Here is a 27,116-nt window from a genome sequence, read left to right on the forward strand (position 1 = left end):
TGTACCTAATACTTTTTACTTTACTTTGTACTTAATACTTTGTACTTTATACTTTTTACTTTACTTTGTACTTTATACTTTTTACTTTACTTTGTACTTTATACTTTTGACTTTAATGATGAGTGATGAGTATGTTAATACTTAAGTCCTTCTTTTCAGTTTATGTTTCATATGTACTGTTAACGGAGGCACTTTTTTATATGTATCATATCTTGTGCTGACCCATCTGTCAAATTTTTTAAAGTCAATGTGGCCCCCGGGCCAAAATGTTTGCTCACCCCTGATCTAAATTCTTAAAGTTCACAGGCACCCAAAGCACATTTAATGTGAACTTTTATTTTAGAAACACCATATCCTTAAGTCATTGCATAAAAATATATTCCAATTCAGCTTTAGCTTCCATTAAAAAAACAAAACAAAAAAATGGACCCAAAAGCAACGACCAAAAGAACGCACAGCGAACCGTAAGTACGACAATGAACGACAAGGGACAACATTTTTGTTCCAAAAACAGATAAACGACAATATGGAGCAGCATTCCTTTTCACATTAAAAAAAGGAACTTTACACAAAAAAGTGCGTTCAAATGACGTCGTATTTTTACCGCATTTGCTCCAGTTTTTCCGACAACAATTATGAAAAAAATTTAATTCGTTATGGCACATTTGTAGTCACATTTTCTATCGCAGTTCATTTAAAAATTTGCTCAAATGTTTTTTTTTAAATAATTAGTAGTTTTTCAATGAAAAATCAAGTATTACCGCCTCAATCTCATTCAAAATTATGGCCAAAAAAATTAAATAATGACTTAAATAAGCGTAAAAAAAATAACCCAATGGGCTACAATGAAACAAAATTGTCTCGTGCTTAAATTTATCAAAAAATGCAAATGTGCTTTTACGTTTTTACACGTTTTTGAAGTGCCAACGTTTAAAAGTGCTTTGATAATTTGACCTACTGTCTGAATGGAATTGATGTGACTTCTAGAAGAGGGTCATGGCTGTATTTGGAGGGAGTAGTTGTTCATCAAGTAGTACTGTCTTCTGGCACTGAGGTATGTATAGTAGACACAAGTAAGTTCAATTGTTTCAATTAAAAACCTTCAAACTGTCTAAATATCCAGATTTTTTTGGTCATTTTTTTCCAAATTGACTTTAGTTCCAATCTTTGTCTTCACTTGGGTTTCAACTTTAACTATTTCTCCTTGATTGGAACAGACTTTTTTTGAATTTTTTGCAAGTTAAATTATTTCAATCAAAAACTTGCAAACTATCAAAATATCCAGATTTATTGGTATATTTTCTTTCAAATTTACTATAGTTCCAATCTTTGCCCTTTACCTTGGGTTTCAACTTTAACTACCTCTTGATTGGAAGACACTTTTTTAATGAATTTTTAGCAAGTTCAATTCTTTCGATTAAAAACGTGCAAACTATTGAAAAATCCAGTTTTTTTTTTGGTCATTTTTTTTTCAAATTTACTCTAGTGCCAATCTTTCCCTTTTCACTTAGGTTTCAACTTAAACTACTACTTCTTGATTGGAACAGACTTTTTTTGAATTTTTAGCAAGTTCAATTCTTTCAATTAAAAACATGCAAACTATCAAAATATCCAGATTTTTTGGTATATTTTCTTTCAAATTTACTATAGTTCCAATCTTTGCCCTTTACCTTGGGTTTCAACTTTAACTACCTCTTGATTGGAAGACACTTTTTTTTGAATTTTTAGCAAGTTCAATTCTTTCGATTAAAAACGTGCAAACTATTGAAAAATCCAGATTTTTTTGGTGTTTTTTTTTTCAAATTTACTCTAGTTCCAATCTTTGCCTTCACTTGAGTTTCAACTTTAACTACTTCTCCTTGATTGGAACAGACTTTTTCAATTTTTTTGCAAGTTAAATTATTTCAATCAAAAACATGCAAACTATCGAAATATTCAGATGTTTTTTGGGTCATTTTTTTCAAATTTACTCTAGTTCCAATCTTTGTCTTCACTTGGGTTTCAACTTTAACTACTTCTCCTTGATTGGAACAGACTTTTTTGAATTTTTAGCAAGTTCAATTCTTTCAATTAAAAACATGCAAATTATCAAAATATCCAGATTTTTTTTGTTATTTTTTTTTCAAATTGATTCTAGTTCCAGTCTGTGCCTTTTCATTAGATTTTCAACTTTAACTGCTTCTCCTTGGTTGGAACGGACTTTTTTGAATTTTTAGCAAGTTCAATTCTTTCAATTAAAAACATGCTAACTATCGAAATATCCATATTTTTTGGTCATTTTTTTCAAATTGACTCTAGCTCTAATCTTTCCCTTTTAACTTGGGTTTCAACTTTAACTACTTCTCCTTGATTGGAACAGACTTCTTCAAATTTTTTAACAAGTTAATTTTTTTCAATTAAAAACATGCAAACTATCGAAATATCCAGATTGTTTTGGTCATATTTTCAAATTTAATCTAGTTCCAACTTTAGCTACTTCTCTTTTATTTGAACAAACTGTTTGGAATTTTTAGGTTTCTTAAATTGTCGAAAATTTTTGGAAATCAGATTTACAATCTTTGCCATGAAGTAAAAATTAATTAATTTGATTGTTATATAGATTGCTACAATGGCTCTGGATGTGACTACAAATTCTTGGTCAACATTCCCACTGGAATGTTTACAATTGGCTGTCCAATCACTTTGTAGAACTCACACACACACATGAACTGAAACAAAACTTTTTGACGGATATGCGTGTTAACATTTGGTAACAGCAAAGGCAATAAGTTTCGGGACAAACTCCACTTTCCTTCTGCTCGACATTCATTCCACGTCTAAATGATTGCATTCCATTCATTTCCCATTTACCCGAACGTCCTTTTCAAAGTGATGTTTAGGTCAAACTTAGTGGGGAAAAAAAGAAAACATCTCCAAGTAAGCAAGAGAGAAGGCCGAAGGTATCCGAGAAAAGCACCGAGACTCAGCGAATGAATGTTTTTCGTTTGTCAAAACCTGGCATGCGGGTTGACGATGACCCCGTCTGTAGCTAGGTGGGATGGAAAGTCACTCTTGTCACCACAGGTGACGTGGTCACTACTTCCTCGGCTGCTTTGGGGCGATTCCGGAGGAGGTTGGTACAAGATGCTGGCCAGCATGAAGAAGATTGTCCCCAAAATCTGGGAGGAACAAAAAAGACCAGTCAGAGGTACTGTGTTTTCTCGCATATTAGCCGCGTTCGTGTATAAGCCGTACCCTTAAAATGGTCTTAAAATTTTGAATTTTATAATTTCCCTCATAAAATAATACCTGAGCGAGTTAAATATCTGAGAGTTTAATATCTGAGACGTTAATATCTAAGAGAGAGTTTAATATCTAGGAGAGAGAGTTTAATATCTAGGGGCGAGAGAGAGTTTAATATCTAAGTACTGTTTAATATCTAAGTACTGTTTAATATCCAAGTACTGTTTAATATCCAAGTACTGTTTAATATCCAAGTACTGTTTAATATCCAAGTACTGTTTAATATCCAAGTACTGTTTAATATCCAAGTACTGTTTAATATCCAAGTACTGTTTAATATCCAAGTACTGTTTAATATCCAAGTACTGTTTAATATCCAAGTACTGTTTAATATCCAAGTACTGTTTAATATCTATGTACTGTTTAATATCTAAGTACTGTTTAATATCTAAATACATAAGACCAGCGACCATATGACCGGCGACCAAACGTCCGGGCGACCAAACGTCCGGGCGACCAAACGTCCGGGCGACCAAACGTCCGGGCGACCAAACGTCCGGGCGACCAAACGTCCGGGCGACCAAACGTCCCGGCGACCAAACGTCCCGGCGACCAAACGTCCCGGCGACCAAACGTCCCGGCGACCAAACGTCCCGGCGACCAAATGTTCGGCGACGAAACGTCCGGTCATGACAATTTTCCCCTCCATATTTTAATAGGTAGTACAAATGAAGGTAAAATTGTATAAGTGAGAAAATAGAGTCGGTGAATAAACATAAATCCTTATTAAAAACGAAACAGTTTTGCGACATGTTTCTATTTTGTATGTCACTTAGGAAAATATACTACTAATATGTACACTACACATTTGTAACTAAATAGATACATTAGATGTTCTTGGTGCTCTTGTTCAAATGTCCAATTCCAAATTCACCGTATTTCCGCACTATAAGGCGCAACTAAAAAAATTTGAAAATTAAGTCCTAATGCATTCCTTTTCACTTGACTTTGTACTTTATACTTTTGACTTAAATGATGAGTGGTGAGTATGTTAATACTTGAGTCATTTTTTTCTGTTTCTGTTTCATATGTCCTGTTAACGGATGCACTTTTTTATATGTATCGTATCTTGTGTTGACCCGACCCATCTGTCAAATTTTTAAAGTCAATGTGGCCTCCGGGCCCAAAAGTTTGCCCACCCACGCTCCGGATTGAACGAAAAAAGTGTGTGCAGTTTTTCACGTTGAAATGACGGGTATATGTTCACAAGAAATTGAGAGACCCTTGCCTACTGTGTGTCTACCTTGTATATGACTCCCACAAGGAGTGTGTATTGGCTCATGGCAGAGTTTTGATAGAGGTAGCAAGAGCCCTGTTCTCCACACTGATCCTGCCACAGCAAACAGGAGATGTCAATCATGGATCCAAATGCAATGGGCCCGGGTATACCACCTGCGAGGGAACAGCAATGGACAAATTGAGTCTAGCGGGCCACATGTTTGACACCCTTGCTTTAGCATGAGACGTTACCCATGAAACTTACCAAATGTGCGGACCACAATCCACTGGATACCAAGTCCAAAGGATCTCTGGCTGTCTGGTACGCACCTAAAATAGTAGTTAGTTTTCATCAATATTACCGTGCAGAAAAGCCAGAAAAAAATGGAGAGTTCTTGTCAAGAGTAAAACTTGATGCCTCAAACCAGACCGCTACATTCTACAACCTCACCTGAGTGTGGCAGTAAGCGCCGGGATGCTACAGAGGAAAGTGAAGAAGATGGCGAAGAAGAGGAAGGAGAGGAAGGTGGACATGTGGTGGCAGTTGCTACTACATTTTCCTGCCGTAGCAAATCCATTTGAGTCCAGGGAAGCGTTCTTTACATCCACACAGCTACATCCAGAGTACACCTATGCAAATGCAACAAAATGTCATGACATTTGGTCGCCCGGGACGTTTGGTCGCCCGGGACGTTTGGTCGCCCGGGACGTTTGGTCGCCCGGGACGTTTGGTCGCCCGGGACGTTTGGTCGCCCGGGACGTTTGGTCGCCCGGGACGTTTGGTCGCCCGGGACGTTTGGTCGCCCGGGACGTTTGGTCGCCCGGGACGTTTGGTCGCCCGGGACGTTTGGTCGCCCGGGACGTTTGGTCGCCCGGGACGTTTGGTCGCCCGGGACGTTTGGTCGCCCGGGACGTTTGGTCGCCCGGGACGTTTGGTCGCCCGGGACGTTTGGTCGCCCGGACGTTTGGTCGCCGGTCAAATGTACTTAGATATTAAACACTACTTGGATAATAAACACTAATTAGATATTAAACACTAATTAGATATTAAACACTAATTAGATATTAAACACTACTTAGATATTAAACACTACTTAGATATTAAACACTACTTAGATATTAAACACTACTTAGATATTACACACTACTTAGATATTAAACACTACTTAGATATTAAACACTACTTAGATATTTCACACTTTAGATATTTCACACTTTAGATATTTCACACTTTAGATATTTCACACTTTAGATATTTCACACTATTTAGATATTTCACACTACTTAGATATTACACACTACTTAGATATTAAACACTACTTAGATATTAAACAGTACTTAGGTATTAAACTCTCTTTCAGTAATATTATTTTGAGAGCTGGCTTCAACAGTAAACTCTGTCACCATTTGACCGGCGACCAAAAGGGACCAAAAGACCGGCAACCAAAAGACCGGCAACCAAAAGACCGCCAACCCAAAGACCGGCGACCAAAAGATCGGCAACTGAACGTCCGAGCTCCCCATTTATTTATTTTTTTTGCATTCTATCCATCGTAATACTGGCGAAACGTGAATGTGGTGCTGTACCTTCTTGCCTGTGGAGACTTCAGTATGGTTAATGGAAGTGCAACCAGCATGGCAGGGAGAGTAATACATGATGTTGTCAGAGCCACAAACTGGATTGTAGAGCTCGCGGACACAGCCACAATCCGCGTTGCAGACCACTGTTAAGTCCTCTGCTACAGAAGAGCTGCTGAAACAATCAGAATCACTCCAGTAATGGATTAACGCTCATTTAAAGTTTGTTTTGTTTGTGTGAAAGCGAAATAGCTATACCTCTATTTACAAAATTACTCACCTGTTTCCTGGAGCCAGATTATTAGGTTGGTCGTAAAGCTCTTTAGGGTTCTTGAGAGCAGACTGATAAGGAACGGTGATACCGGCCATGGGTGCATTGGGGCAGTGGAAGAGAAAGATGAAGATGGCGGTCAGACTGATTATGGCAGAAATCATGCAGAAACGAATGATGTTTCGGCAGCGCAGGTTCAGTTTCTTTACGATGTAGCCCCCCAGGAAAGTGCCTCCACCTCCGGCAGGGACCACCATGAAGCCTGGAAATATTAATAAGGGAGAAAAAAAATAAGAACAGAGTCCCATCCACAGAATGAATGAGAATATTATCAACATTGCCATTGTCTTTTTGTGCGCATATAAGCCGTACCCTCGATTCAGTCATCATTTTTTGTCAGAAAAATACGGCTTATATGCGAGTAAATACGGTAGCCCCCCAAAAAACAGACTGCAGAGCTAAGCCAATGACAGAGAAGCCGGATCAGTTGCCTTTTGCAGCGATAGATTCCCTTTTTCAGGAGAATTGTTAGCGGGGGTGGACTAACTATTCTAGAAAGAGCCACATTGGCTGCAGGTTTTTGTTCCAACCGATAAGAGGAAACCTTTCCGCCAATCTGGTGTCTTAGAAGTGCAATGAGTGCGTGATTGGACGTTTGGTCGCCGGTCATATGGTGACAGAGTTTACTGTTGAAACCAGCTCTCAAACTTATATTCATGAGAGAGTTTAATATCTAGGAGAGAAAGAGTTTAATATCTAAGAGAGAGTTTAATATCTAAGAGAGAGTTTAATATCTAAGAGAGAGAGTTTAATATCTAAGAGAGAGAGTTTAATATCTAAGAGAGAGAGAGAGTATAATATCTAAGAGAGAGAGAGTTTAATATCTAAGAGAGATAGTTTAATATCTAAGAGAGATAGTTTAATATCTAAGAGAAAAAGTTTAATACCTAAAAGAGAGAGAGAGTTTAATATCTAAGAGAGAGAGAGTTTAATATTTAAGTGAGAGAGTTTGATATCTAAGAGAGAGAGTTTAATATCTAAGTACTGTTCAATATCTAAGTACTGTTCAATATCCAAGTACTGTTTAATATCCAAGTACTGTTCCTTATGTAAGTATTGTTGAAACAAGCTCCCAAAATTATATTAATGAGCTTAATATCTAAATATCTACTGTTTTCAACAGTACTTAGATATTAAACTCTCTTTCTTAGATATTAAACTCTCTCTCTTAGATATTAAACTCTCTCTCTTAGATATTAAAGTCTCTCTCTTAGATATTAAAGTCTCTCTCTTAGATATTAAACTCTCTCTCATGAATATAATTTTTAGAGCTGGTTTCAACAGTCAACTCTCTGTCACCATTTGACCGGCGACCAAAAGACTGGCGACCAAACCTCCAACAACCCACTCATCGGATTGCAGTCAGGTGCTTCTAGTTCCAGCCAAAACCTCATTGGTTAAACTGTTATTGTTGGATCAGTTGTAACAAAAAACCTGCACCCACAGCGGCCCTTGAAGACCAGTTTACCCAACTCCACCCGGTGAGAAATTACATTGTCACTCACCAAACCAGGTAGCAGCTTCAGATGCACTAAAACTGAATTGAGACTCCAAGAATTTGGGACCAAAAGTTGACATGCCAGCAATCAGGGTAGCCTCGGTAGCACCAGCCAAGCATAAAAATAAGAAGGTGGGATTCTTTAGGAGGAGTAGTACAGATCTATAATAAAAAAAAAAAAAAAGGGAAAGTTATACAGGCAATGTTGGAAAGTGCCATATTGTTTTAGGGAATGTGGCGTAACTGGATAGGCGATTAAGGCTATGTGAATGAACTTTTTTTTTTTAATTAAACCCTGCTGCTCTAAGCACTGAGCCATTCTTAGTGCACTAACATTGCTATGGCATAACATTGGAAGAGATGTGATGTTATATAATGTGCCCTGATTAATCACTTTGGATTATCTGAACTAATGTTAAACCTTGAAACGAATGAAACTGGAAGTGCTTTTCATTCAAATGCCTTTTTTTTTACCCCCAAACAATCAGAAATGTTAAAATAAAAATCTTGAGAGTTCATTTTGAATAGGGTTAGGGTCTTACTTTGGCATGTCTTTGACAGATTTTCCAAATTGAGGGTCACAGGCTGTGTTGTGGCTGCCATCTTTGAGCTGGTGGGCTTCGGATACTCTCATGGCTTTATGCTCTTGAGAACCTAAAAAGATGCACATTGAATGACTTTTTGCACGGCAACGCGCTCGTAACATAACAAACAAATTTGAAAGAACTTGAAACACTCAAAAATCAGTTTATTCTAACTTTACACTGAATTTAATTATAATTTTCTTTTAAATTTTGATACCTTTATTCTCCCAGGTTGGCTCTATTTGCCCCGCCTCCACCCAGACTTTCAGATGCAACCTATCGACAGGGTGCTTGGACGTTTGGTCGCCGGTCTTTTGGTCTCTTTTGGATCGATGGTCAAATGGTGACAGAGTTTACTGTTGAAGCTAGCTCTCAAAATTATATTCATGAGAGTTTAATATCTAAGAGAGAGAGAGTTTAATATGTAAGAGAGAGAGTTTAATATCTAAGAGAGAGAGAGAGAGAGAGAGAGAGAGAGTTTAATATCTAAGAGAGAGAGAGAGAGTTTAATATCTAAGAGAGAGAGAGAGACTTTAATATTTAAGAGAGAGAGAGAGAGACTTTAATATCAAAGAGAGAGACTTTAATATCTAAGAGAGAGAGAGAGACTTTAATATTTAAGAGAGAGAGAGAGAGACTTTAATATCTAAGAAGGAGAGAGTTTAATATCTAAGAGAAATAGTTTCGTATCTAAGTACTGTTTAATATCTAAGTATATTTGACCGGCGACCAAAAGAGCGGTGACCAAAAGACCGACGACGATAAAAGATCAGCGACCAAACGTCCGGTCACGATCGAAGGTTGTTTACTTTTGTATTCCCTTCAAAATATTCCCAAAATGATGCACACATGTCCTCACAATAGGATAACGCACAACCATTTGCCAACAAGAAGTAGTATATATGCCATTTGCATTGACTAACGGTAAAAAAAACACTGAAAAGAATGCGAGGCTCCGCCCAGTGCTCATAGAGACATTAGACGAGGGAGTTGCGACAGGAAAGACAGTGGCCATGATGTTTTTATGAGCAACCTCTCGCGTCCACTGTATGCTCATATATCAAAATTTGTCTCGTATCTCAAGACAAATATTTCCCAAAATTTTACTTGTATCTCAAGATATTTTCCCAAAATTTTACTCGTATCTCAAGATAAATATTTCCCAACATTTTGCTCGTATCTCAAGATAAATATATTCCCAAAATTTTACTCGTATCTCAAGATAAATATTTTCCCAAAAGTTTACTCGTATCTCAAGATAAATATTTTCCCAAAATTTTACTCGTATCTCAAGATAAATATTTTCCCAAAATTTTACTCGTATCTCAAGATAAATATTTTCCCAACATTTTGCTCGTATCTCAAGACAAATATATTCCCAACATTTTACTCGTATCTCAAGATAAATTTTTCCCCAAAATTTTACTCGTATCTCAAATTGCTCGTATGTCCTAACACTCGTATGTAGAAGTACTACTGTACACGTATAGATCATGAGTACCTGGCAACTGTCTTGGGTAGCCCAGGATAGGAAAGGCCACCAATAGTGCTGCTGCTCCTCCAACAAGAAAGCCGATCCACCAAGCACCAACCCACAAAGGGTTCTCTGGAGTCATAGTTGTCCTTTCATGGGACATAAATATACAAATTACTGTAAAGATAAATTCCCTTAACCATATACAAGGAGTGTAAATTTGCTCATGGCGAACTGTAGCAGGTAATAGAAAATTTTGCTGATGGTATACACAGAAAAAATTTGTGTGTACAATAATGTGTTTTATGTAGAAAGTGTGTTCACAACTACCGTATTTTCACGACTATAAGACGCACTTAAGTCTTACATTTTCTCCAAAATAGACCGTGCGCCCTAAAATACAGTGCGCCTTATATATGGAAAAAACTGAAAAACGAAAAACCACCACTGTCAGATATTTAAAAAACAAAAACGCCTGAACTGAACGATACTGTTAAATATGCAGATGCCATCTTAGTTTACAACATCTTCCATCATATAGCTCCTCCCCCACTGCAAGATTTTAAACAAAAAAAATCCAAAACATCAACAATGGCTGGCTCTAGAGGTGACTGTAAAGTAGTGAGTGCTTCATACCTGGAAGTCAATAGCAATTACCGTATTTTCACCACTATAAGGCGCACTTAAAAGTCTTAAATGTTCTCCAAAATAGACAATGCGCCTTATAATACAGTGTGCCTTATAATACAGTGCACTTTATAATATAGTGCACGTTATATATGGAAAAAATGTAATTTGTTGAGGGTGCGCCTTATAGTCGTGAAAATACGGTATATTCCGCTTGAGGCACCTCTCCGACACAAAATATGCACATTTTAAGCTACAAAAGAAAGTTTTGTCAAAGTTCCCTGAAAGAAAATGCACACACAAATGTGGCACTTACTTGAAGTTGATCTCAGTGTAAATGTTGAGGAAGTGACCGCCGAGCAGATAACCGGCTGCCGGACCCACAATGGCTGCAGTATAAAAGATCCCTGGGGGCAGAAATTCAATGCATGGGTGTAACACTTTCACTTTCATCACCCGTGTTAATAACAGTCATATCCTATGTTAAGATAAAAGTTTCATTTTCTTTTGTGTCTACCTTTTAAATTCCATTACACAGTTTTGAAATCAACAGTGGCAACTTTAAAAATGGCAAATTACTGTATTTTCATACCTATAAGGCGCACGTAAAAGTCATACGTTTTGCTGCAAAATGGTCGATGCGCCCAATTGGTCGATGCGCCTTGTTTATGCACTAAATAAAAAATGTTGTATGACCCTGACCGCTTCAGCTTTGACAACTTTAAAAATGCTAAATTACCGTATTTTCACATGTATCTGGCGCTTGTAAAAGTAAGTAAAATTTGCTCTAATAGGTCGGTGCGCCCAATCGATCGGTGCGCCTTGTTTATGCACTAAATTAAACATTTTGTATGACCTTCACCGCTTTACTGACTAGTTTCATTGGAATGGATTGGATAACTATTACAAAACCCCACAGTGAAAACTCTGACACAAGATGGTCGCCCACTTAACTGATTTCTTAATATTGGCTACAGAAGATGATGACTTTGACAGATTTGTAGATGTTTGAATACTTTGCCTTATATTTTCCCAAATACATATTACGCCAATTTAAAAAAATCAAACTCAGTTTTGCGCTTGCCTTCTTAAAACATACGCCAGCATGCATGCTAACATGTGTCATGCTAGCACAACCATAGCAACGCGTTCTTTGAAACGAACAACCTTTTGTATTGCCAAAAAATACTGACAATACTCCCACAACTACCAGGCGGTGCGTCGTATAGGTGTGAAAATACGGTAGTTGCTATTATGCTAGGACAGGGGTGGGCAAACTTTTCGGCCCAGGCGCCACTTTGACTTTAAAGATTTGACAGATGGGCCAGGTCAGCACAAGATACGATGCATATAAAAAAGTGCATCCGTTAACAGTACATATAAAACATAAAAGCAAAACAAGACTTAAATATTAACATACTCATTACTCATCATTAAAGTCAAAACTATAAAGTACAAAGTCAAGTAAAAAGGAATGTATTAAGAAATATTAAAATGTCATTTAAAAAAAATAGAGCGTCTGTAAAACACGAAAAACAAATAAGTGGGCAGAGCTACTGCCACTGGCTTTCGCGGCTCCATCTTGGGAAAAAAAAAAATTATTTGGACAACGTCAGCGGGCCGGATTAAAACGCCTCGCGGGCCGGATGTGGCCCACGGGCCATAATTTGCCAATCTCTGTGCTAGGAGCTTTAATTTCATAGACACCATATGACTCACCGGTATAAACAGGCCCGTAGCTGGACTTGACATTCTCATCCAAATACGTAACTCCCAACGTGTAGAGAGGCGTGGCGCCGACTCCATGAAGCAATTGTCCCAGCATGAAAACAAATCGATAATTGGACAACCCTCCAACTTCTTGATCCTGACAAGATGTCCTATTCTGGTTGCCATAGCATATTCCAGTTTCTTCAGTCAGACTAACCTGGTAAGGTGGCGTGGTGAAGTGAGGCAAGGCGAAAACCAGGGAACCCAAAGCCATGAGAAGAACCCCCCAACCCAACCAATGAGGCTTATGGCCCGTCCCACCAAAGTAGCTAACAAATGCTAAACAAATACAAGCGGCGATATCATAGGAGCTAGCGATGAGACCCGCTTGGTAGCTTCGTAGGTCGAATCGTCTCTCGATGGTTGTCACCACAGTATTGATTAAACCATTGATGATCATCCCTTGTAGAAACGAAGCTACACATAGAAAAAACAACACCCATCGTGGCGTGTTGAAGACTTGGATGTTTTTGGGTGTTAGCGCCCCCCATCCGCAAAGGTGAGCCGACTCTGTGGGTGTTTCATTGGATGTGTTTGGCGATTCTTCACTAGGGTTTGTTTGCTTCCCGTAGATTTGTTCTGGAAAAGTGGAAGCTCCGGTAAAGATGCAAGGTCGGATGGGAGTATCGCCTGAGTCTATGAGATGTGGATCTACGTGGTGAGAGTCTACGGGGCTGGGTGTGTCGAGAGAGGTATTTCTACTTAAAGAAAGGCCGTGAAGGTCAAGGAGCTCCTGTCTGGAGCTAAAGGAGGCGTCGGCATCAAGCATTGTCTGAGATGTGAGTGAGGATTGGGGAATTTGATTGGGTGATAATTTAAGACAATGGGGAAGAAATTAGGAAGGTTAAATTCGAACATAGGAGGTTGTTAATCCAGCAGGAGTGGGAATTTCTTGTGTATTTATCCTGTTCGTCCACTAGGGTGAGATTGTCTTTAAGGCTGTTTTGATTGGTGGTTCTTCATAAGGCAAGACTTGTGGGTTGACTCATAGCATCCTTTAGGAAAGAAAAAAATAATTTAAGAAATATGGTAATACTTCATTTATGGTGGTGAATTTGGTAACAAGATTGAAAGCAATAGGTGAATAACTGTGATAAAGAGGTAAAGGAATATCATTGGAAAGTCAAAGGATTCATTTGTAGCAACAAAAAAATGCATAAAAATAAGCCTGTCTACTTAAAAGCCATTTTTATGGCTACCTTCTTTTCTGAAATAATTATAATTTAAGAAATATAGTAATACTTCGTTCATGGTGGTGAATTTGGTGCTAAGATTGAAAGCAATAGGTGAATAACTGTGATAAAGGAATATCATTGGAAAGTCAAAGGATTCATTTGTAGCAACAACAGAAAAATGCATGAAAACAACCCTCTCTACTACTTAAAACCCATTTTTATGGGTACCTCTTTGTCTAAAATATTTATTCTTGCAGTTTAACAAACATTCCTCTACTAAACATTTTGGGATAGTATTTTATGTGAGCTTCAAACAATACTTTTTTATTTTTCTTTGCCAGGAAATTTTAAATTCTAAATCTGATAATTGTATAATGACAATAAAATCATTCAATTCAATTCAAAATATGTCATTCACAATCTTAGGAACCAGCAACAACAACAAAAATGCATGAAAACATGCCTCTCTACTTAAAAACCCATTTTTATGGGTACCTTTTTTTTGTTTCAAAGACTTGTTCTTACAGTTTAAACAAATATTCCTCTACTAAACATTTTGGGACAGTACTTTATCTGAACTTCAAACAATACTTTTTATTTTTACTTTGCCAGGAAATTTAAAATTTTAAATCTTGTACTTATATAATGACAATAAAAGCATTCAATTCAATTCAAAAAATGTCATTCACAATCTTAGGAACCAAATCAAGTGTTTTAGGTGCAAAGTAAAATTATTCATGGGCAAAGACTATACCATTAAAATGTCCTTTTAAAATGTACTATGTAATTTAACCTCTTAAAATGTCATAATAGTGCAAAATGTCAGTAGGGATGAATTTTTTGGTCTAATTCTTAGCATACAATTGGATGTCAAGTACTCCAGAAAACCCTGGTGAGGATAAGCAGTGTGGAAAACAAATGAATAAACATGTCTCGCAAAATTATCGTTTAAATATCAGGTACGCACTCACATATAAGCCGCAAAAAAACGAAATGGGAAAAGGCTAAACCACTACCTAGAAATCTGAACCACGACACTTGTGATGAGTTAAGGTTATCCACATCAGGAAAACGAGGACTACTTACCATTCATAGCTAAGAACATCATGTTTAAAAAAAATAAAATAAAAAATCCAATCCATGTTTTGTACATCCTTACAAACTCAAATGTTTAAAAAAAAAAAAAAATAAATAAATCCTACTTCCATTCCAGATATAAAATTGAACAAATATGTCCGAATAATGACTTAGAATGAAAAGAAATAAATTCTAAGCCCATCTCAGAAAGCCTCTTATGTTCGAGTGCTGTGCCAGCACATCAGGACACGCCCAGGGGGAGGAGCTATCCTAAAACTGTTGCTAAAACATAATCTACTTGTAAGATAGTGCTTTAATGCCCTAAATTCATTTTTTGGGTTGTCAACTTGATTCTATTCTGAGGGAAGCAGACATGCTAGCTATTCCTAGATATTTTAAAGTTTTTCTACAAGAAAAATAAAAAAAAATCATAAATATTTTGGGGTTTCCATAGAGCTTGTTTGGTTTTGATATTTTGCTGTTTTTTGTGTTTTCAGAGCGAGTCAACAAACCTTTTATCTTCACAGCGGGAACTGTTTGGCTTTGGTGGCTAAGAAGGTCTTTCCAATTCGGTGAGAAACAAAGGCTTCTGAAGAAGCAAGGAAACAAGTTTTGAGGTTATGTATCTCGATACACTCCACACACATGGTCGACAGTTATATCTGATTTGAGACTTTTTAAATGTGATGCTGTGAAGCCAGAGGAAATGATGTACAGTAATCCCTCGAATATCGCGGTTAATGTAGACCAGACATGGCCGAGATAATCGAAAAATCGCAAAGTTGGGTTACCCCAATAATAACTTTTATTTTCTTGAGTGCTGAGTCTTAGTAGCAAGAGTGGCTTCCACTTATCAGATTCAGCGTGGATTTTCACATTTTTATGGACTTTCAAAAAACATTTTTTTGTAATAATAGTGGGAAAAAATGCTAAGTAACCGTAACCCTTTTAAAAATAATAATAATACAAAAAATATTCTCTGCTGATTCTTATTAGCAAGAGTACTTTCATCTTACAAGTTTCAGAATGATTTTCACATTTTTATGAACTTAATTAATGAAAAAACTTTTGATAAGTGGAAAAAACGCCAGGTAAGTAATAATACAAATGATAATAAATAAATAAAAAGAATAATAATAATAAAAGTATTCTGTGCAGAGTCTTGTTAGCAAGAATAGTTTCCGCTTAAGAGTTTCAACTTGGATTTTCACATTTTTTATGAATTTAAAAATGTATTTAAAAAACATTTTTAATAATATCAGAAAAAAATCACGAAGTAAGTAAACCTCACACTTTAAAAATAACAATAATAAAAATTATTCTGTTCTGAGTCCTATTAGCAAGAGTAGCCTCTGCTTACGCGTTGATTTTTAAATTTAACTAAAAAAATATTTAAAAAACATTTTTAATAATACCAGAAAAACATCGCTAAGTAAACCTAACCCTTTAAAAATAATAATAAAAAAAAAAATTCTGCGCTGAGTCCTATCAGCAAGAGTAGCTTCCGCTTACGTTTCAGCATGGATTTTCACCATTTTACAAACTTAAAAAATAATAACAATTATAATAGCAAAAAAAAATTGCTGAGTAGTACATTTGTGATAAGGAAAGAGGTGATAATCGAGGGATTACTGTTTTCTTATTCAATCTTTTACATCATTCTGTAATATCTCAGAAGGTAGCATGTGAAAAGATACCTTACCTTTGCTGGTCCTTTTGTGTCAGTGTTGTTTTTATTGAACAACAACAGGCATGGTAAAAGGCTCGTGTCAGTTTACAGTTTTGCACAGAATGCAATCTGTTCTCCCAGTTTGGCCTCATCTAATTTTTTTTTCTTTTTTTGTGAACTGGGTCAGGCAATCACATTCAAATTAAACTGAATTAGTTATGCACGGTGGTTATTGCCACAGCAACTGAAGAGAATAATAGCCTGACCTAGCAACAAAAGTAATATTAGACAGTATTTTTGCAAAAATAAGACACTTTAATTATTATTATCTGTATGTTGACTATATCAATCATCTATGAATGATGGGTGAGTGACTACTTATGTTGTTGACGATTTATTATGTCAATGTATTATTGGTTATTTATTATTATTTATTGATTATTAATTTGTGCACTTCATAGTGAAGCTTTTAATCTCATTATACTTGTATAATGACAACAAATAATTCAATTTAATTCATTCACATGTCCAAATAATTAAAACATGTATAGTTATGTCCACATTACTACTTCAAATTACATTCCCCGAAAGTTTTTTTAATCATTCTTCTGATTACCATATTTTCTCGCATATACACTGTATTTGTCTCTAAAATAAAATGCGGCTTATATGCGCATAAAAAAATCACATGCACGAAACACCATAACGTGGCCGATACGGTCATTCATTTCAAGATAAAGAAAAAATAAACACTTTTCATACAATGATTAACCAATATTGATCATTCGGATTATAAAATGCACAGCTTTTGAGAAAATTGAAGTATTTTAGTTGCGCCTTATAGTGCGGAAAATACGCCACTTGCCACTCTTGTAACACAAAAAAATGTCACTCAGATCATCTCATCCCCATTTAAATGAGTAAAAATGATACCCATCGACTATTGTCCCAATGAAATACTTGTATAAATACTTATACTATAGTACTGTCTATTTATAGATACTGCATGCTAAATCAAGCTACACAAATACACACACACACACACACACACACACACACACACACACACCTGCAGAACACGGGAAACACCCTCACGTTCTCAGCCATGCTTTGACACACAAAAACCACAATATCACGCCTTAAAAACGATTTTATAACACATTAGCAATGATTTGATCACATATTAACGTCCACTAACAACTGCCTTACAATTAACATTGAGGTCCTTCTGCGCCTGACGTAAAACATTATTAATACGGCTAAAAATATATTACCACTCGATGCTTATTTGTATGTATTTAAATATTTAAATATATATTATATTTAAAATAGCGTGGACTTTAGCAGATGCGTTATAGTAAATGGGAAAATAAGACGTTTTTTGGTCGGGGGTTTTGAGGGTAGAAAAGCCGGCACAGGTCGCATGCCGGTGGGCATGTTTACTGCGGATGTCGGACTATATCTCGGAAGCATCCGCGCCCAAGTGGATGGAAGGTAGCTTTAAAAGGGGCTTACCGTGGAAATATTATGTATTTAGGTGTCCCCTCTGGTTCTCACGACGTGGTCTTTCCTGAGAGAATGATGATGAGGGTGCTTGGGGGGGTTCTGGTCCTTGACAGCCGCAGCCGTGCAGGGATGTCCGTGATGAGCACGTTGCCTCCTCGTGAAAGTGTAAAATATGGCGGAGGCTTTGTGACACGGTGACACCGTCGCTGCAATACGTACAAAGTGGTTCGGGTTAGGGTTGATAATTATTGGTATTAATATTATTAGTAGTCGTGAGAATTATTAAGGGATGATAATGATGTTAATAATAACGGAAGTCAGTTTTGTGAGTCTTTTTTTGGAGCGTTTATGGCGTGTTATCAAACGCAGCTGGAACTAAGTGCGGTAATGTAAGGCGATGTAACCGTCAATTCTGCTTTGAACATGATTAATATTGATATTCAAAGTCAATGGATGCATAGAAATTGAATTATGGAAGAGAGGAACAAGGTAAGAAAGTCAAACTGTGTTTAAGGCTGTCAAAGGGTTTTTTTGGTGGCACGTATAAAAAAAATGATGATGAAAAGGTTGAATTCGAGGGACATTTTGGTTGCATTCTAAAGTTCGACACTAGATGGTGCTGTACTCACTTAAACGCTGACTCTTAAATAGCTCAAACTTTAAATGTCAGATGTCACTTGATTTAAAAAAACGTTTTCAATACCTCGCTACCTGGAATTAAAGCGTTATTTAATGTACAGGACACGTCAACAACATTGAAGATGTATTTTTTTGTGTGTGTAGAAAATAAAAAGGCCCCTAAAAATCCCAAAATGTCACCATGCTTAATTGTTCAGTTTTAATTTATTTTGTAATCTATAGAAGTGTGTAATTTTTATTATTTTCAAGTATTTGTTATTCCACCCTTATACCATGTAAAATTGTTTATAAATTTATAATACAAACCCGTTTTCCATTCACACAATAGATCACAATAAACTTGGATGTGCCATCAGAATGATCCTTCAGACGTACTTCACGTACTTTACCACAAGAGGTCAGTGTTTCTCAGCTTTTCTCTTCTACAATACACGTAATAGCACTACATTGTACTAAAATCAAAGGAACACTGGGTATTGACGTCAAATCTACTTTGATAGCACTCTTACTCTTTGAAAATAATAGAAAATAACGTTAATACACAAAATATTATTTGACAGGAGACAAATAATGTAACTACAGCATAATATTTCCATGCTTTAACAGAAAATCTGAATAAATCAACTAAATATCAAACAACTACAAACATAACATTTGGTTTATGTCCCTGAAACAACAACAAAAATAATAGTAATAACAATGAAAGGTCATGGAAATGCTACTCAATAAAAGTATGAAAAATAATAATAAAAAAAAATATTTATTATATTTTCTCTTGTAGTGTCGAGCAAATTGTGTTTTTCCACAATTATAAAGTTAAATTAAAAACACTGAAAATTTCTTACAATCGCACTAAAACAATAAAATAAATAAACAAATAGTGCATAATGAGGAAGGGTCAAAGAATTAAACAAACAATTAAGTATATAGGAATGTATGCTACATGGTGTTAAAATCTGCATTTTAAAGAGTATCAGTAGTTAAAAAAAAAACTTTTGTGGCGAATAGTACGGTCAGCCGAGGGAAACGGAAATATTGACTGAGAATATCTGCAGTAGATCTTAACTAATTCTGTTGATTGGATTTCAAAGAGGCATGCGGACCTAAATTAACTGTGTTTTTTCAAGGAGAAAAAGTACATTGCTAAGCATTTTATTCTTCTGCTAAAAAAAGAAAAAGTTATGTTACTGCAGGCTTGGAATTCTGGTTAAGAATAGTGGTCAGGTTTGAATTTTTCATTCAGGCATTTTTAAAAAAATATTTTTATTCAGGCACTGTCATTTTTTAAATTTATTTTTAGTCAGGCACTGTCATTTTTTAAATTTATTTTTATTCAGGCACTCATTTTTTATTTTTTATTCAAGCACTGTCATTTTTTAAATTTTATTTTTATTCAGGCACTGTCATTTTTTAAATTTTATTTTTATTCAGACACTGTCATTTTTAATTGTTTTTTTTTCAGGCACTGTCATTTTTCTCATTCAGGCAGTCATTTTTAATTGTTTTTTTTTTTCAGGCACTGTCATTTTTCTCATTCAGGCACTGTCAATTTTTAAATTTATTTTTATTCAGGCACTGTTATTTTTTAAATTTTAATTTTATTCAGGCACTGTCATGTTTTAAATTTATTTTTATTCAGGCACTGTCAATTTTTAAATTTATTTTTATTCAGGCACTGTTATTTTTTAAATTTAAATTTTATTCAGGCACTGTCATTTTTTAAATTTATTTTTATTCAGGCACTGTCAATTTTTAAATTTTATGTATTTTCAGGCATTAACATTTTTTATTTTTATCTTATTCATGCACTGTAATTTTTAAATTTATTTTTATTCAGGCACCATCATTTTTTGAAATGTATTTTTATTCAGGCACTGTAATTTTTTAAATTTATTTTTATTCAAGCACTTGTCAGGGCAACATTAATTGTAGAGGTCAAATTTAGTTAGTGTACAGTAATACCTTGACATACGAGTGTCCCGACATACGAGAAATTTTAGATATGAGGAAAATTATGATCAAACCTTTGACCCGAGATACGAGCATACGAGCCCGTTTCCCATTGGCTGGTTATGAGATCAGAATTTTTAATAGATTAGGTTGTATTTAGTTATTTTACATGGGAAAAAATGTTCCCAGAAGTCCATAGAAGAAAAAGCCCACCATTCAATGCAGTAAAATGATTTGTTGTGTCTTTTTGTCATGCAATGCACCACACACAAACACACACCCACGTTTTTTCCGCCGCGAGAAACTTGAGCATTCATCACACTCCGTCTTACCAGCTGCAGTAGCCCTGAGGTCCGATTGGCTTTAATTATGAGCCGCCTGGCTAATCAATAGCAAGAATGATAATTCCATTTCAACACTACGTACGCATTTATGCCATTGTCAGATTTAAATGACCTGAGCCTCGATATTCATAACAGTGAGATCTATGAGGCATTTGAATGTGCTTTTGAATTACTATTATTATTATTATTATATATTTCAGGCTGAGTGAGCAGCACCAATAGCATATGCTCGAAGCAAATCAAATGAAAGGGCGAGCAAAAATATTTATAGTATTATCGTATTTACTCACATATAAGCCGCCCCCACATATAAGTCGCATGCTTAAAATTGTCTTAAAATTGTTGAATTTTACAATTTCTCGCATATAAGCCGCATGCTTAAAATTGCCTTCAAATGTCCTTAAAATTGTTGAATTTTACAATTTCTCGCGTATAAGCCGCACGGTTAAAATTGCCCTAAAATCATCGAATTTTACAATTTCTCGCATATAAGCCGCCTCCGATTTTCAATTTTTTTACCTCCATATTCATGTTTTAAATAGGGAGTACAAATGTGTTACTTTGAAGGGAAAATCTAAAGAAAAATCATCATACGTGGTATTTCTGCAATTCTGTATGAATTAAAACATCATTAGGGTCAATATCATAATGAATTAATTCATCCGATAATGGTTGTTTTCTTACTGCAAAACAGAAAATAACCAACAAATAGTAAATGTCACTTAGCCGACCTATTGGTGAAAAGGAGTATATAAAGTCTTGTACCCTTGATTCAGTCATCATTTTTTTAGTTACAAATATGGCCCGTATGCGAAAAAATACTATATAGATGATTTCATTCATTCATTATCTGTACTGCTCAATGGGGGTGCTGAAGCTTAATCTATTGGCGAAAAAGATTATATAAAGTCTTGTACTCTTGATTTAATCAGCATTTTTTAGTTACAAATACGGCTTCTATGCGACTAAATACTATATATATGATTTCATTTATTCATTCATGATCTGTACTGCTCAAAGAGGGTGATGGAGCTTAATCTACTGGTGAAAGACTATAGCGAGTCTTTTACCCTTTATTTAATCATCATTTTTTTGTTATAAATACGGCTTATATGCGAGAAAATACTATAAATACAATTTCATTCATTCATTTTCCATACTCCTCAAAGAGGGTACTAGAGTTTATTCTTTTGTAATCGGAAAAAATGTTTTTAGAAGGCCCTTAAAGTCACTTTCATTGTTTTGTTTACAAGCAAGTTGCTACATGGATTGCTGTTGTTGTTCTTGTGTATAAAACAAAATGTACGTTTTTAAGGAAAACCTTTGCAATAATCTCGCTAATATAATCAGAATTTTGATATAACACACTTGTGAAATGGGTAAATGTGTATATTTAAAAACATTTTGATTGGCCTGTACATTTTTAGGTTAATAAAGTTACAGATTGTCAATCCAATCATTTAAATCGAGTTTCCACAAATTTCAGGGCTTTAATTTTCAAGTAACGATTTTTTTTATGTAATAGAGTCCGTTGAAGACAAACACTTTTGATTTAAAGTAAAAAAAGACCACGTCGGTCCCAGTAAAATTAATCTGTCGGACCATGAAGAACATAACCTGGACGTGCATCATTAGTTTGGTGCTAACACAGCGAGAGTTGCCTCCATAATTTATTCTATCCACAAGGATTATTATTTTAGATTGAAATGGATGTGAGCCTGAATTGCTTCGCACCATTGCTTAGTGTAACATGAGTGATGAGGTCACATGTGTGTGTGTGTGTGTGTGTGTGTGTGTGTGTGTGTGTGTGTGTGAATGAAAACTGATGAAAAGTAGGATTTTTTTAAAGGGAGGGTTTTCAATCACTTTATTAAAGCCATACGTCCACAATTTGTTTTGCTACACTGATTTAGTTTGTGTTTCCATCTCAATTGTGGGTGTAGATAATAGATAAACAAATAAGTAGTGGTTTAATAGTACTAAAATGTGTTTAATATGATTGAAGTTAGACGGATTTCGCACGGCAACACGCTTGTAACATAACATGAAAAAGTTTAAATGAACTTGGATGACAATGCACACACAAAAATAAGTTTGATATAACCTTACACTTAACTTAATTCTAATTTTGTTTGACATTTTGGGTGCTCGGACGTTTGGTCGCTGGTCTTTTGATCGCTGGTCTTTTGGTCGCTAGTCGTTTGGTCGCTAGTCGTTTGGTCGCTAGTCGTTTGGTCGCTAGTCGTTTGGTCGCTAGTCGTTTGGTCGCTAGTCGTTTGGTCGCTAGTCGTTTGGTCGCTAGTCGTTTGGTCGCTAGTCGTTTGGTCGCTAGTCGTTTGGTCGCTAGTCGTTTGGTCGCTAGTCGTTTGGTCGCTAGTCGTTTGGTCGCTAGTCGTTTGGTCGCTAGTCGTTTGGTCGCTAGTCGTTTGGTCGCTAGTCGTTTGGTCGCTAGTCGTTTGGTCGCTAGTCGTTCGGTCGCCGGTCTTTTGGTCGCCGGTCTTTTGGTCGCCGGTCTTTTGGTCGCCGGTCAAATGGTGACACAAAGTTTACTGTTGAAGCCACCTCTCAAAATTATATTCATGAGAGTGAGTTTAATATCTAAGAGAGTGAGTTTAATATCAAAGTACTGTTTAATATCTAAGTACTGTTTAATATCTAAGTACATTTGACTGGCGATTAAAAGACCGGCGACCAAAAGACCGGCGACCAAAAGACCGGCGACCAAAAGACCGGCGACCAAAAGACCGGCGACCAAAAGACCGGCGACCAAAAGACCGGCGACCAAAAGACCGGCGACCAAAAGACCGGCGACCAAAAGACCGGCGACCAAAAGACCGGCGACCAAAAGACCGGCGACCAAAAGACCGGCGACCAAAAGACCGGCGACCAAAAGACCGGCGACCAAAAGACCGGCGACCAAAAGACCGGCGACCAAAAGACCGGCGACCAAAAGACCGGCGACCAAAAGACCGGCGACCAAAAGACCGGCGACCAAAAGACCGGCGACCAAAAGACCGGCGACCAAAAGACCGGCGACCAAAAGACCGGCGACCAAAAGACCGGCGACCAAAAGACCGGCGACCAAACGACCGGCGACCAATGGTCTGGTCACAGTAACATAACATAAATACATTTAAATGAACTTGGATTACGATGCAGACACACAAATAAATTTAATCTAACCTTACACTAAATTAAATTCTAATTTTGTTTTCAATTTTGATACCTTTCTTCTCCCGGGTTGGCTCTATTGGCCCCGCCTCCACCCTGACTTTCAGATGCAACCTATCAAAGGTTGTTTGATTTTGTATTATCTTCAAAATATTCCCAAAACGATGCACACAAATGTCCTCACATTATGATAACACACGACCACTTGCCAACAAGAAGTAGTATAAACTCCTATCGTATTAGCAAACAAGCTCCGCCATTGGCACTGACTAACGGGGGAAAAATGCAAGGCTCCGCCCAGTGCTCGTAGAGACATTAGACGAGGGAGTTGCGATGGGAAAGACAGTGGCCATGATGTTCTTCTGAGCAGCATCTTGTGTCCGCTGTTTGCTCATATCTCAAAATTTGTCTCGTATCTCAAGATAAATATTTCCCCGAAATTTTACTCATATCTCAAATTGCTCGTATCTCAAGGTACCACTGTACTTCTTTACTTAGAAAAAAATCCAAGTTACAAAACAGGTTCTGGAACCAATTTTGTAAGTAGAAGTAACACTTTACCCTAAATCCCGAATTTCATAAGCACTTATTTGGAGTTTTTCTTGGACATATTTTGAAACATTACTTTTTTTTAACGTAACATAAATGTTTTACTCACGATTGGTGGCGCCGTCCTGAAAAAGACACACAGAGGACGGAGCTGTCTACTCTTTCCTGTCGCCTCATTTGTTGCAGCATCAGGGTTGCTCTCTCATGGGAGTTCTCGCTTTTTTGCCCTTGTCAGCAAACATCAGCTTGCCACTGCTCTCACTGGCAAAGTGTTTTCACTCTACCTCAAATTCTCTCGTACCCTGCCAAACACTGATCATCCCCTGACAGTACACCCAAACTCTTTCTCTCGGTATTGACCTTTTACCAAGTGAATTTGTCCAAAGAACACAGTGAAGATGAGAACATTGTGACTTGTCGGGACTTGGTATTTTTGGGACCAGATTTGACTAGTTTGACTGGAGATAACCTTGGGACTTGATTCGACTCATCCACAATAAGAAAGGGTTGGTATACCACACAAGTACTTGTATCCCTCTAAACCACGTGTGTCAAAGTGGTGGCCCCGGGGCCAAATCTGGCCCGTCGCATCATTTTGTGTGGCCCAGGAAAGTAAATGATGAGTGCCGACTTTCTGTTTTATGATATAATTAAAATGAAGACAATAGATGTATATTACATTTCCTGATTTTGCCTCTTTTAAATCAATAATTGTAATTTTTAATCCATTTTTTTGGTGTTTTAGTTCAAAAAATCATTTTGTAAAATCCAAAAATATATATAAAAAGGAACATTGTTTTAGGATCAAGTTCAAATGAAGAGTATAGATGTATATTAAATTTCCTGATTTTCCCCCTTTTAAATCAACAATTGTCATTTTTTTATCCATTTTTTGTGTTTTTAGTTAAAAAAATAATTTCGTAAAATCTAAAAATATATATAAAAAGAAACATTGTTTTAGGATCAAATTCAAATGGAGTATAGATGTATATTAAATTTCCTGATTTTACTCCTTTTAAATCTATAACTGTATTTTTTTAATCATTTTTTTGTGTTTTTAGTTCAAAAAATCATTTTATAAAATCTAAAAATATATATAAAAAGAAACATTGTTTTAGGATCAAATTCAAATGAAGAGTATAGATGTATATTACATTTCCCGATTTTCCCCATTTTAAATCAATCATTATATATTTTTTAAATCCATTTATTGTGTTTTTAGTTCAAAAAATCATTTTGTAAAATCTAAAAATATATATAAAAAGAAAAATTGTTTTAGGATCAAGTTCAAATGAAGAGTATAGATGTATATTAAATTTCCGTATTCCCCCCCCCCCCCTTTAAATGAATAATTGTAATTTTTTAAATCCATGTTTTCTGTGTTTTTAGTTCAAAAAAACATTTTATAAAATCTAAAAATATATATAAAAGGAAACATTGTTTTAGGATCAAGTTCAAATGAAGAGTATAGATGTATATTACATTTCCTGATTTTACTCCTTTTAAATCAATAATTGTCATTTTTTAATCTTTTTTGGTGATTTTAGTTCAAAAATATTTTTGTAAAATCTAAAAGTATATTTTTAAAAAAGCTAAAATAAATATTGTTTTAGGATCAAATTAAAATGAAGAGTATAGATGTATATTATATTTACTGATTTTTCCATATTTAAGGCGCACTGTCTATTTTGGAGAAAATGTAAGACTTTTAAGTGCGCCTTATAGTGGTGAAAATACGGTAATTGCTATTGACTTCCAGGTATGATGCACTCACTACTTTACAGTCACCTCTAGAGCCAGCCATTGTTGATGTTTTGGATTTTTTTTCGTATAAAATCTTGCAGTGGGGGAGGAGCTATATGATGGAAGATTTTGTAAACTAAGATGGCATCTGCATATTTAACAGTATTGTTTCACTTCAGGCGTTTATTTTTTTAAATATCCGACAGTGGTGGTTTTTCGTTTTCTGTTTTTCCATATATAAGGCGCACTGTCTATTTTGGAGAACATTTAAGACTTAAGTGCGCCTTATAGTCGTGAAAATACGGTATTTTGAATCAATTAATTTCGGAAGTACAGTTATAACTGTACATACGGGTTTTTCGGTTATATTATTCGGTTTTATTCTACCCTTGCTTTTGAAACTGTTGGTATTGTTTGTCGTTCTTACTTCTGTTTTGCTTAAGAGTTTTTGATTCACGTTTTTTTGTTATGGCCGATTTATTTGTTAACGTTTAGTAGTTGTTGAGTTGTTGATGTTTGTGTTTCCTTCCCAACATGTGATTGTGTTTTAGTCAGGTGAGTGGACTTACATTTGGGTTGTCCCTTTTTTTTTCTTGTAAACAGAGCAGATGGAGTGTGAAGGAGGGTCAAGACAGAGTGGAAGGAAATCCATTTTGGGCCAACAACTGATTGTCCTGGGACACATGCGGGCAAGTAAAGTGAAATTTAACGCTTCATCAGGCTGTTTGGTTTTTGCTCTGTGGGCATTCACTAACATACGAAGTCAAACACACCCGTCCCCACAAACATACCCACACACACACCCACACAAACACATACTGTCCAATATTGATGCAATGTATGGGTGCAAAACCAGTGTGTAAAATCATAGGTTATACATCTATACTTTAAATAAGTATTTTTGATTAAAATAAAGGATTTGATTGAATGG

The 27,116-nt window shown here is 36.0% G+C and overlaps 2 protein-coding genes across 6 annotated transcripts; one reads left to right on the forward strand and one right to left on the reverse strand.

The window, feature by feature from the left end:
• Nucleotides 1-316: 316 nt before the first annotated feature.
• On the reverse strand, nucleotides 317-18,139 carry slco4a1 (solute carrier organic anion transporter family, member 4A1). 4 transcript variants are annotated; one of them, XM_077726667.1, is made up of 14 exons: nucleotides 17,799-18,139; nucleotides 15,127-15,203; nucleotides 12,312-13,357; nucleotides 10,909-10,999; nucleotides 9,993-10,114; nucleotides 8,450-8,561; nucleotides 7,915-8,069; nucleotides 6,359-6,611; nucleotides 6,088-6,253; nucleotides 4,952-5,130; nucleotides 4,766-4,830; nucleotides 4,526-4,674; nucleotides 2,995-3,158; nucleotides 317-1,049 (listed from the first exon to the last, which is right to left on the reverse strand). In XM_077726667.1, the coding sequence occupies exons 3-14, from the start codon at nucleotides 13,129-13,131 to the stop codon at nucleotides 995-997; spliced, it is 2,331 nt and encodes a 776-aa protein (XP_077582793.1). In that variant the 5' UTR covers nucleotides 13,132-13,357; nucleotides 15,127-15,203; nucleotides 17,799-18,139; the 3' UTR covers nucleotides 317-994. The 4 variants fall into 4 exon arrangements, with proteins under 4 accessions (XP_077582793.1, XP_077582808.1, XP_077582801.1 ...); XM_077726682.1 differs by having other exon boundaries at nucleotides 6,088-6,250; nucleotides 17,799-18,138; XM_077726675.1 differs by lacking the exons at nucleotides 15,127-15,203; nucleotides 17,799-18,139 and adding an exon at nucleotides 14,624-14,826.
• LOC144203300 (uncharacterized) lies at nucleotides 17,670-27,116 on the forward strand. Of its 2 annotated transcripts, none has more exons than XR_013327657.1 (3): nucleotides 17,670-18,278; nucleotides 18,757-18,825; nucleotides 26,789-27,116. XR_013327657.1 is itself a non-coding variant. In XM_077726699.1 (3 exons), exons 1-3 carry the CDS (start codon nucleotides 17,732-17,734, stop codon nucleotides 27,046-27,048), a joined length of 375 nt encoding a protein of 124 aa, XP_077582825.1. In that variant the 5' UTR covers nucleotides 17,670-17,731; the 3' UTR covers nucleotides 27,049-27,116. The 2 variants fall into 2 exon arrangements, 1 of the variants encoding a protein (XP_077582825.1); XM_077726699.1 differs by having other exon boundaries at nucleotides 17,670-17,777.

Source organism: Stigmatopora nigra, chromosome 1 (genome assembly GCF_051989575.1).
Source record: "Stigmatopora nigra isolate UIUO_SnigA chromosome 1, RoL_Snig_1.1, whole genome shotgun sequence".
Lineage (NCBI taxonomy): Eukaryota > Metazoa > Chordata > Actinopteri > Syngnathiformes > Syngnathidae > Stigmatopora > Stigmatopora nigra.